The following is a 13,044-nucleotide window of genomic DNA, read 5'->3' as shown; positions in this document are numbered from 1 at the left end:
AAACATTTAATAAAAGGTTAAGATCCTCAGAGAAGGTGTTTTTTTTTTTAAGGTTTATTTATTTCAGAGGTGGGGGAGGGGCAGAGGCGATGGAAAGAGAAACTAAGTAGACTCCACATTGAGTGCAGAGTCCTGCATGGGGCTCCATCTCACCACTGAGATCATGACCTGAGCTGAAACCAAGAGTCGGACGCCTGGCACTTCAGCAACTGTGCCACCCAGATGCCCCCAGATAATTAAAAAAAAACCAAAAACCACATACTTTTTAAAAGAGGCAAACTTAAATAACAAAGCTTAAAAAATAAAAGGCACAGAAAAATCAATAAACAAAAAATTAAAACAGCATTCCAAAAAAATGTATAAGCCACAACCCCCAAATTCTATAAATTCTATTTAATGCATACAAAAGTATGAAAAAAAAAGTGGACCCACCTGCACAAAACTTATAATACTGGCTACCTCTAAAGTGAGGAGACAAGCATTATTGGTCAAGAGGATTTTAGCATTGAGGAAAAGGCGACTTAATACCAGGAGTGACAGCCTGCTAGGGAGAGCAGAACCAGGACAGTGAGAAAGAGTAAGAGACAGAATTCACATATGAACTGTGTAACATAAAAAAACTTACATATATACACATGGTATATACATTGAAGCAAATAAGCCAAGATGTTAAGTCTTGGCTACCGGGACACTATAATAGGTTAATAGTTATTAGGTTGAATCATACTGAAATTGATGCCATTCAAATGTTTTGACATAAAAATATTGCATTTCATGTAGCTCAACCCTAATACAATTTTATTTGTATTTCTCTGCATTTTCACACTTTACAAAATCAAACAAAAAAAGGTGAAAAAAATATGAGCTATCATGCAAACAGGAATTAAACAAATCATCAGAAAATTTTAAAACACTGGGTACAAAGAGAAAAGCCTACAAGTTTCTGGAGAGAACTGAACGATCACATTCTGATAAGCAGAAAGGCCTTTGGACTTTATGCTTACAACACTAAAAAGCAATCACTTTAAAATTCTGAGAGAGAATAACAACAATAAAAGCTGGACAAATATATAAAATAATTTGCAGGCACTGGAGTGCAACCACTGCAGGGCTACAATTACTGAAAGAACAGTGAACGTGAGGGGAGTCCCACATTCACAATAATGATAAAAGTGCTGAAAAAAAAAATATCGATCTTGAATTCTATATACAGCAAAAATGTCCCTAAAGGTATTTTCTCCAAACGGTAGCCCAGAGACAGAGAACCCAAGCAGCAAGTGGCACTGTTGCTACATTGAAGAAAAAAAAAATTAGCACATGGGTCTGCAAAGCAACTGAGATTTGGGGGCAAGGTAATGAAGATAAGACATAGAGAAGGGACTCTAAAATTCTGCATAAAAACTCACCTGACATCTCTGGGTGGTTCCTCATATGTGGGCAGGGCAAGCCTCTAGGAGAACTAGTAGATGACAACAGTTTTGTTCTGCCAGGTAGTTACGTTATTGGCAAAACACAATTTAACGCTCTTTAGAGGGAGTTATGTATTATACACGTGTTCAAGTAAACGAAAACTACTAGAAAATATGTGAAAAACCAGAAAAAGAAGTGGTAAGACAAGAAACAGAGATGAACAGTCAACAGTATATATGTAGAGATAATCCATGGATTAGAGTTACTACCTAAGACTTCAGATTAACTGTAAAGTAATATGTAAAAGAATACTGAGAGGGGCGCCTGGCTGGCTCAGTCTGTAGAGCATATGACTCTTGATCTTGGGGTCATGAGTTCAAGCTCCATGTTGAGGGTAGAGTTTACTTAACAGAAAAAAAAATACAGAGAAAAAGATGGATAATGTAGATAAAAATATGGGACTATTTCAACAAAGAACTGGAATCTACAAAAGAGAAGCAAATGGACATCACAGAACTACAAAATGTAGTTTTTAACTGAAATTAAAAACTCATTGTATAGACTTAATAGCAGACGTGACACAGCAGAAGAACTGTGCACTTGAAGGCAGGCCAATAAGATGATGTCGAAACTAATAGAGGAAAAAAATGGAGGAAAACCCAAAACATACGAAATGTGAGGTATGGCCAAAAAACCTAATGCACTATTGCTTAAAATGCTGAAAGCAAAATCAAAAAAGAGTAATGTGTAGTCTCACAAGAAGAGGAGGGAAAAAGGGACAGAAACATTATCTGAAGAATAATAGCTGAGAATTTTACAAATATGGTAATGGCATCAACCACAAATCTAAAAAACTCAATAAAGCCCAAGCAGAATAAATGCAAAGACAATCATACCTAGACACATCATACTCAAACTGGTGAGTGCCAGAGAAAAAGAGAAGATCTCAAAAGTGGCCTAAAGAAAAAGATCCTTTTCCTTCAGGGAACAACAACAACAAAAAAATGAAGACTTATGTCTTAATAGAAATCACAGAAGTGAGACAAAAACAGAATGTCTTATTTATTTATTTATTTATTTATTTATTTATTTATTTATTTATTTAAAGATTTTATTTATTTATTTGACAGAGACAGCCAGCGAGAGAGGGAACACAAGCAGGGGGAGTGGGAGAGGAAGAAGCAGGCTCCCAGAGGAGGAGCCTGATGTGGGGCTCGATCCTAGGACTCTGGGATCATGCCCTGAGCCGAAGGCAGATGCTTAACGACTGAGCCACTCAGGTGCCCCTAGAATGTCATCTTTAAAGTACTCAAACCCTAGAATTCTATACCCAGGAAAAGTATTTTTCAAAATAAAGGTAAAATAGGGGCACCACCTGTGTGGCTCAGATGGTTGGCTCGGGTCATATCTCCAGGTCCTGGGATCAAACCCCACGTCGGGCTCCCTGCTCAGTGGGCAGTCTGCTTCTCCCTCTGCCTCTGCACCTCCCCTCTGCTTGTGTGTGCATGCTCTCTCTCTCTCTCAAATGAATAAATAAAATCTTTTTTAAAAAAGGTAAAATAAAGGCATATATACAGATAAACAAAAGCTGCAAGAATTCACTGCAATATAACGTATACTGTTCCTGGATCATATTGAGGTGGTCCAGTATTAATTCAAAATGATTAGTAAAGGGGCGCCTGGGTGGCTCAGTCATTGGGTATCTGCCTTAGGCTCAGGGCATGATCCCAGGACCCTGGGATCAAGCCCCGCATCGGCTCCCTGCTCTGCTAGGAGCCTGCTTCTTCCTCTCCCACTCCCCCTGCTTGTGTTCCCTCTCTTGCTGGCTGTCTCTCTCTGTCAAATAAATAAATAAAATCTTAAAAAAAAAAAAAAAAAGATTAGTAAAGTATGTAAGTTGTAATCCCTACAGAAACCACCTAAAAAATATACCACAAAAGCACTAATCATAAAAAGGAAGGTATGGCTGTAATTATATAACCACAGATAAAGAAGGGCATTCAAAATGATAGAAGGGTAAATCCATCGGGAAGACACAACAATCATAAATGCACATGCACTCAGTAACACAGCTTCAAATTACATTAAGCAAAACCAGACAGAACTAAAGCAACAAGTGGACAAATACACATTCATACTATCTATCAAGCAAGTATCACAAAAGAATGAAGACATTTTCAGAAATGCAACATCTAAAAAAATTTATCTCTCACCTACCCTTTCTTAAGAAGACACTGGAGAATGCATTCCAATAATACAATAGCAACCCAAACAGGACAAAGACATGGGAAGGGGCAAAGAAACTATCAATATCAGAGCTGAAGGAAATCCCTAGGAAAAGTTTGAAAGAGACAGCAGGATGGCAGAGATTCTCTACTGATACCAAACTGCTTGTCATACAGATTGGAATAGTGTGATTCAAAAGCAGGCATTTTGAGGATTGTCATAAACAAGATGCCTACTGCATTGTACCACCTTTTTAACCTGAGGGTAGAATGCCTGGGTGAGCCTGGCCCAGGTTCTTATCCATACTTGGTTTGACTTGTTTTGAACATGTGCTAATGGTATCTATTTCTTCCCTCCACACCAGGCTGCCTTGGATAAGATGAGGACACTCACTTCTTGTGTTCTGCTTTGATCTACTCCTGAGAGTTGGCAGTTGACCAGTGAGCTAAGAAGCAAAGAATACAGAGCAACCCACTTGCTCTAATTATATTTCTACCAGACATTCAAACCTGATCCACACTTTGACCTACGAGATGGCCCAACCATGTGAGCCCTATGTTTTCCTATGTTTCTCATGATCTTGTCAATGACTTCTCCAAATGGGATTTTTGGAAACTCAGAAAAGCTGAAGCCAGACTATGACTCAGAGACTCTATTCAGCTCATCTTCTCCTGGGAACCTTTGTGCAATACCAGCAAAATTTCTAGACACAACAAGACTTATGCTTACTTAATAATTTTTGCCATACTGCTCCCCAGTAAGGTGGTATCATTTTAGACTATCATCAATAACACATGAGTGGTTACATCTCTTTAGTTAACCTTGGCTAATTTAACTTGAAAAAAACAATGATTAACAACGTACTTACCCAAAGGATACAAATATAGTGATGTGAAGGGGCACCTGCACCCCAATGTTTATAGCAGCAATGTCCACAACATCCAAACTATAGAAAGAGCCCAGATGTCCATCAACAGATGAATGGATAAAGAAGATGTGGTATATCTATTCAATGGAATATTACTCAGCCATCAAGAAAACCGAAATCTTACCATTTTAACCACGTGGATGGAACTAGAGGGTATTATGCTAAGCCAAATAAATCAATCAGAGAAAGACAATGATCATATATGATTTCACTCATATGTGGAATTTAAGAAACAAAACAGAGGATCACAGGGGAAGGGAGGGAAGAATAAAATAAGATGAAATCAGAGAGGGAGACAAACCATAAGAGACTCTTAACTATGGGAAACAAACTGAGGGTTGCTGGAGGAGAGGTGGGTGAGGGGATGGGTAACTGTGTGATGGGCATTAAGGAGGGCACATGATGTCGTGAGCACTGGGTGTTATACACAACTGATGAATCACTGAACTCTACCTCTGAAACTAATATACACTATTAAATTAAAATACAATAAAAAATTTTAAAACCCCCCCAAACACCCAAGTCTCGGCAAAGAGAACATGGGTGCATAAAAGGACATCTTTAGATCTTTATGTCTGGAAGAAAAAGAAAAGAATTCACCAATCAGAAGGAAATTATGCAAAACATGGTAATATAAATTCCAGTTACAGTTTCTCAAAATTGAATTTTACATTGATTAGGGATATATATAGATAAGCTGTAATATCTTTAAAGAAAGCAGGGGAATAATTCACAAAAATATCAAGATAGTGGGTATCTACTAGGAGGACTAAAACAGAGAATGTATCATAAGGAACAGAGAATGTTCTTTTTTTTTTTTTAACTTATTGATTTGAGAGAGAGAGAGAGAGATAGTGAGAGAGAGCACGAGTAGGGAGGAGAGGGAGAAGGAGGCTCCCCGCTGAGCAGGGAGCCGGATGTGGGGCTCGATTCCAGGACCCTGGGATTATGACCTGAGTGAAGGCAGACGCTTAACCAACTGAGCCACCCAGGTACCCCAGAGAATGTTCTATTCCTTAATTTGGGTATGACACATGGGTGCCCATTTTATTATTATTCTTTAAGGCATACACATTTATTATACACATTGTTATAATATGTATAAAGAGTATTACAATGCTTTAAATACTCCTCTGTATATATGTTACATTACACAATTAAAAAAAAATGTTCTGATATGGAAAGACTTCAGATATGTTATTGAGTGATAAAAATACAAAATCAAGAGAATGAAAAGACAAGCCAGACAGAAAATCTTTGCAAAACATATACCTGATAAAGGACTAGTATCCAAAATATATAAAAGAACTCTTAAAAATCAACAATATGAAAGCAAACAGCCTGATTTAAAAATGGGCCAGGGGCGCCTGGGTGGTGCAGTCGTTAAGTGTCTGCCTTCGGCTCAGGGCGTGATCCCAGAGTCCTGGGATCGAGCCCCACATCAGGCTCCTCTGCTGGGAGCCTGCTTCTTCCTCTCCCACTCCCCCTGCTTGTGTTCCCTCTCTCGCTGGCTGTCTCTGTCAAATAAATAAATAAAATCTTAAAAGAAATAAAATAAAATAAAATAAAAATGGGCCAAAGACCTTCAAAAACACCTCATCAAAGAAAATATACAGACGGCAATAAACATATGAAAAGATGCTCAACTTCATGTCATAAAAGAATTGCAAATTACAATGAAATACTGGCACACACCTATCAGAATGGCCAAAAATTCAGCACCAAATGCTGGCAAGGATGTGGAGCAACAGGAACTCTCCCATTCACTGCTGGTGGGAATGCAAAATGGCACAGACACTTTGAAAGACACTTTGGTAGTTTCTTACAAAACTAAACATACCCTTACCACATGATCTAGCAATTACACTCCTTAGTACTTACTCAAGTAAGTTACTTTATCGCCAGCACATGAATGTTTGTAGCAGCTGTCATAACTGTCAAAACTTGGAAGCAACCATTCAATAGGTGAATGGATGGATAAATGACGGTACATCCATATAACAGAATATTCAGTGGTAAAAAGAAATGATCTATCATGCCATGAAAAGATATACAGGAACCTCAAATGCATATTTCTAAGTGAAAGAAACTAATGGTTATATACCATATGATTCCAACTATATGACATTCTGGAAAAAGCAAAACTATGTACACAGTAAAAAGATCAGTGCTTTCCAGGGGCTCAGGGAGAGGGAGGGAAGGATGAATAGATAAGAACACAAGGGATTTTTAGGCCAGGAAACTATTCTAGGAAACTATAGTGGTGGATACTTGTCATATATTTGTCAAAAATCCACAGACTGTACAACAGCAAGAATGAATCTTAATGTAAACTATAGATTTTAATTAAAGTATCCATATTGGCTCATGAATTGTAACAGGTATACCACATTAATGCAAAATGTTAATAACAGGGTAAGCTGTGTGGGAGGAGGGAACTCCGTATTTTTTGCTCACATCTTCTGTAAACTCAAACTGCTCTAAAAAAAATGAAGTCTATTAATTAAAACCAAAATAAAACTCATATAGGGCGCCTTGGTGGCTCAGCTGGTTAAGCGTCCAGCCTTCAGCTCGGGTCATGATCCCGGGGCCCTGGGATAGAGCCCCACATTAGGCTCCCTACTCAGTGGGGAGCCTGTTTCTCCCTCTGCCATTCCCCCTGATTGTGTTCTCTCTCTCGCTCACACTCCCTCTCAAATAAATAATCTTTAAAAAAATCACATATAAACAAATTGGCATGATTAATATGCTGTCTTATAATAATCCATATTTGTACTTGTGTAAATATGTACACATAAACTCTGGAAAGCTACGCAAGAAAGTAATGACAGTGGTACTTGTGGAGGCTGGGGGTGAATTTAAATACACACCCAGAGATGTACTGAATTCATTAGCATCATGCTAATCTGATTGAAAAAATAAAATACACACAAAATCCTGCATGTGAAGAATGCTATATAAGATAATCAGAGACAAACTGATAATCCCATTGTGTCTGGGGATGTTGTCCAAAACACCATCTATATGAAGGTCCATAAAGTTTATTCAGACATAATACCAGAGAACCAAGGAGATGACACTCATAATCAATTCAAGATAACTTGTTTGCTTTTTTGGCTCCTGGAATTGATCAATCATTCTTACTATATTTTCCTTGAGTTTTACTCATCTATGCCTTTCTATTTCATTTTCTGGGTTCTTATAAACTTCCTCAGATGCACTGAGAAATAAAGTTAGGAAAAACAATCAACTCACCTGGGATTTGTTCATTTTTTGTGGTTTTTGGGTGAAGCCTGCGAACTATGAAGGCAGAACTGGAAGAAAAAAAAAAAGGAAGATATTGTTAATGATCTGACCTGCCTTGGAACCCCTAAAATGACTTGTTTACAGAGCCTTACACATCACTTGGGAAAACACCACCTACTGGGATAGTCCCTTGCCTCTACAGAAGGGACAGAAAGGGGGTGCCTGGGTGGCTCAGTCAGTTGAGCAACCAACTCTTGATTTTGGCTCAGGTCATGATCTCGGGGTCCTGGGACTGAGCCCTGTGTTGGGCTCTGTGCTCAGGAAGGAGTCTGCTTTAGGATTCACTCTCTCTCTCTTCCTCTGCCCCTTCCCTACTCATGGCCTCTCTCTCTAAAATAAATAAATTCTTTTTAAAAATATTTATTTATTTATTTGAAAGAGAGAACAAGCCATAAGGTCAGAGGGAGAGAGAATCCTAAACACACTCCAAGCTGCGCATGGAGCCCTATGCAGGGCTCAATCTCATGACCCTGAGATTACAACCTGAGCCAAAATCAAGAGTTGGATGCTTAACTGCCTTAGCCACCCAGGTACACCTAAATAAATCTTTAAAAAAAAGAGAAGGGACAGAAAGGATCATGCTGACAACACTCACCTTCAATCAAAAACTTTGAGACACCAGAAAAGGCAAGACTAAGATAACCCACTATCAAGAGACAGAGCAGTCAACACAAGCTTCAACTAATGAAATTATCAGATGGGGAATTTAAAACAATTATGATTCATATTTTAAAAGCCTTAATGCAAAAGGAAGACATTAGTAATCAAATAGGAAATTTGAGATAAAAACTGCAAAAAAAAAAAAAAATCTAACAGGAAAGACAGAAAGCACAGTAACAGAGTTGAAAGAATACCTTCAACAGGTTCAACAGTAGACTCCATAAAGCTGAGGAAATTTTCAGTAATTCTGAAGATAAGTCAAAAGAAATTACCCTGAGGGGTGGGGGAATGGGTTAGCCCAGTGATGGATATTAAGAAGGGCACATATTACATGGAACAATGAATCATGAACACTACTTCAAAAACTAATGATGCACTACATGGTGACTAACATAACAAAACCAACAAACAGACTATTAAAAGAAAAAAAAAGAAATTACCCAAAATGAAACACAAAGTAGAATGAAAAATTAAATAAATAGAGAATCCAAAGGCTGTAGTACAGTATCAAACAGCCTAACAAACATGTCATTGGAATACCAAGACGAGAAGAGAGAATGGGACAGAAGTAGTATTTGAATACATAATGACAGAGAACTTTCCAAAAAAAGGAATGATACCAACTATAGACCCAAGAAGCTCCAATAATTTATCCAAACAGGATAAATACCAAACCATACCATATGCAACACATCATATTCAAACCACTGAAAACTGAGGTTAAAGAGAAAGTCTTGAAAGTAGCCACAGGGAAAACTGATACATTATATAAAGGACCAAGATACAGAGTCACAGCTATTTCTCATTAGTAACTATACAAGCCAGAAGATAATGCAGTGACATCTTTAAAGTACTTAAAGAAGGGGAGGGGCAACTATCAACCCAGTGTTCTATACCCAGCAAATACATCCTTCAAAAAATGAAACTGAAATCAGAACCTTTTTGAACAAAAGCATAGAGAATTCATTACCAGTAGACTTGTACTACAAGAAATACTTAAAGTAGTTCTTTGGGTAGAAGGAATATGATACTAGAAAAAACCCTAGATCTACACAAAGAAATAAAGATCTCTGGGAATGGTTAAAATAAAGATGACTCTAAAGGAAACTTTTTCTTACTTTTAATCAAACTAAAAGATAACTGATTTGTCAAAAAATAGTTTTGTGGGCTTATGGCATATGTAAAAGTAAAGTACATGACAACAGCACAAAAGATGGGATGATGAAATTGGGAGTATACCATTGTAAGGATGGGAGTATACTATGGTAAGGATCTTATACATACACAATATAATATTACTTAAAGGTCCACTGTGATTAACTCCAGATGTATATTGTAAACTCTGGAGCCACCACAAAAAAATTTTTTAAGAAGTGTAAGTGATAAGCCAATAGTAGAGAAAAAAAATGAAATTATAAAAGTACCCACTAATCCAAAAGTAGTCAGAAAAAGAGGAAAATAGGGACAAAGATCAAATAGGACAAGTAGAAAAAACTTGCAGGACAGAAGATTTTAATCAAACCACACTGATAATTAGTATAAATACACCAATGAAATGATAGAGGTTGTCAAACCGGAAAAAAAAGCAAGGCCAAACTATGTGCTGTTTATAAGCAGTTTGAAACATAAAAACATAGCTAGATCAAAAGTAAAAGGATGCGTGGCTCAGTTGGTTAAGTGTCTGACTCTTAGTTTTGGCTCAGGTCATGATCTCAGGGGCCTGAGATCACGCCCCACATGGGGCTCCATGCTCAGCATGGAATCTGCTTGTCCCTTGCCCTGTGCTCCCCTCCCCCACAGGCTCTTTCTCTCTAGAATGAATAAATAAAATCTTTAAAAACAGTATAAGGATGAAAAAGATATGCTTTGTAAATACTAATCAAAAGAAAGTTAGAGTGATATTAATATCAGAGTAGACTTCAGAATATTGAGAGAATATTACATTATGTCACTGTGATAGGTAACACCTGATAAACGTGTCAAATGACCAAAAGATGGTAACAATCCTAAATGTATATGTACCTAACAAAAGAACTTCAAAATACAAGAAGCAAAATCTGATAGAACTGAAAGAAAAAAATAGATAAATCCACAATTACAGGTGGAGACTTCAATACTCTTTTCTCAGTGACAGAACAGGTAGACAGAAAACCAGTAAGGATACAAAAGAATTGAACCACACTATCAACCACCCCGACCCATTTCATATTTATAGAAGACTCCACCACCAACAGTACAAGAGTCATTAAAGTACATATTAAAAATTCCTAAGATAGATCATATTCTTGGCCAAAAAACAAACCTCAAGTTTTAAAGAACTGAAATTTGTAACAAAGTATATTCTTTGAAAGAGAATTAAACTAGAAATCAATTAATAGAAAGAGATCTGAAAATTCCTTCTGTCCAAATATTTGGAAATTAAACAACAGACTTCTAAATAACCAAGGGGTTAAAAGTCACAAGAAAAGCTTAAAAAACCATAGAACTGAATGGAAATGAAAGCACGACATATTAAAACTTGAGGGATATAGCTGAAGTAGTAATACAGCATTAAACAATTAACTATAACTATTGCATTAAGGACACCTGGATGGCTCAGTCAGTTAAGCATCTACCTTCAGCTGCGGTCATGATCCCAGGGTCCTGGGATGGAGTCCCACATAGGGCTCCTTGATAAGTGGGGAGACTGCTTTTCCCTCTGTCTGCCTACCACTCCCCCTGCTTGTGCTCTCTGACAAATAAATAAAATCTTTAAAAATAAAAATAAAAAAATAAACATTGCATTAAATTATTTATATCCGAAAAGAAGAAAGATTTTCATCAATGACCTCAGCTTCCACCTTAAGAAATCAGAAAAAAGAAAAGGAAATTAAACCCAAAACAAACATAAGGAAGGAAATAATAAAGGTAAGCACAGAAATTAAAAAAAAAAAAAACTCAAAACAGAAAAACAATAGAGAAATTCAATAAAACCAAAAGCTGGTTATTTGAAAAGATCATTAATATTGAAAAACCTCTAGCCAAACTGACCAAAAAGAAAAAACGGAGGACACTAATTACCAGTATCAAAAATGATAGAGGAGACACTACTACAGATGCTATAGATATTAAAAAGTTATTCTTTAATAATAAAAATAACCATTAGCTACAATAACTTAGGACGCGAAAACAAAAAGGGGAGAAATCCCAAGTATGCAAAATAAGAACAGTGGAAAATATCAACAAAAACAAGAGAAAAAATATGAAATAATGGAAAAATGATTACATCTTCAAAAGCAATCAAACACTACATAAGAATAGTTGAGAAAAATGACAAACTTTTGTAATTAAGATTATAAAGTGCCGTTAAGGGGGACAAAACAAAACAGGACTTCAGCACTGGGAAGCCCTACAGTAAGACCCAACATCATAAAGGAGTCCATTCCCCCCAATTAAATGCAGCCATTAATAGGATCATAATAAAAGTACAGATTTTTTAATACAACTGATTCTAAAGTAGAGTGGGAATGATAAGTCAACTTGCCTAATCTCCAAGGGGTCAAGGCTTCTGGACGTCATGCAAGAGAAGAGCAGTAAATTCAACTACAGAGAGATTCAAAACGCCTGCATGGCAAAACTGTGAGCGAAATCAAAAGGCAAATGAAAAAATATGTGCCACTCGCACAAAGTGCTGGCTAGCTGTATGATCTCTGGTATTCCACCCACGTGAGCCTCCGTTTTTCCTCCAGTTGCAACCGAGAAACCAGCGGCGTCACAGGCTAGGTCTAAGAGTCAGAGGAAGAGCTGGCTAAAACGGCTTTTGCAAAGCGGTCAGAGCTCTCAGTTGGCACGCCGTGTGCGTCAGGTAACTTGCCGGGGCTTTCATTCCTCCCTGCACCTGGCGAGGCCCGGGCACGCGGCACGCGGCTTCCGGGTGCCGCCAGGTGTGTCCGGCCCCGCCCCGGCCTCGCCCCGTGCCCTCGGGGCCTGGTCACGCGCGCGCCCGCTCGGGCTTCCGGACTCGCTCCCGCGCGGCAGGAGACACTTGCGGCCGGTCGGCGGCGCTTCTCTTGACAAAGGGAGGAAGGCGAGCCCTCGCCGCCGCCCTCCCTCGCCGCCGTCTCCGCCCCCGCACGTCCGGCCAGGCGGGCCCTGTCAGACCCGCGCCGAAGACAGCGCGGGGCGGCCCCCGACGCCGCCCCGAGGGTCACCGCTGCCTGCGAGTCGCCTAAGTTTGGGCTCCCACCCCCCCGCGGACAGGAGCCCATCCCTCATCTCCTACCCCTCGGCCCCCAGGCCCCGCGGAGCTGCATGGCAGCCCCCCTCATACCTGGAGGGGCACAGCCTCCACTTGTGGCTCAGTGCCAGTCTGGGTCACGGCGCAGGTCGGCGAAGACGCGCGGAGACCGGGGCCCTGTCACCCACTCGCGGCAGGAGGTGGGGGAAGGGCAGCCACCGGCGCGCTCGCAGCATTGCACATGCGCAGATACGAGGGCTGCTCACTGTCCCAGGGTCCTCTGAGGGGCGGTTTATCG

The 13,044-nt window shown here is 39.1% G+C and overlaps 1 protein-coding gene across 3 annotated transcripts in view; it reads right to left on the bottom strand.

Moving 5' to 3' along the window:
• ZFP1 (ZFP1 zinc finger protein) overlaps positions 1-13,044 on the bottom strand; it is a 24,866-nt gene extending 11,822 nt beyond the window's left edge. Inside the window, exons 1-2 of one of the 3 annotated variants that reach the window (XM_040633595.1) lie at positions 12,840-13,044; positions 7,820-7,878 (exon numbers count right to left, since the gene is read on the bottom strand). In XM_040633595.1, coding sequence (XP_040489529.1) covers positions 7,820-7,834 — 15 coding nt within the window. In that variant the 5' untranslated portion in view covers positions 7,835-7,878; positions 12,840-13,044. Of the gene's footprint in view, positions 1-7,819; positions 7,879-12,839 lie in introns of those variants that run through there. The other 2 variants (XM_040633594.1, XM_008689715.2) reach the window with 2 other exon arrangements.

This window comes from Ursus maritimus, unplaced genomic scaffold, assembly GCF_017311325.1.
Source record: "Ursus maritimus isolate PB19 unplaced genomic scaffold, ASM1731132v1 scaffold_19, whole genome shotgun sequence".
Lineage (NCBI taxonomy): Eukaryota > Metazoa > Chordata > Mammalia > Carnivora > Ursidae > Ursus > Ursus maritimus.
Note: the sequence above shows the minus strand (reverse complement) of the source record. Positions and strands in the feature narration are given on the sequence as shown.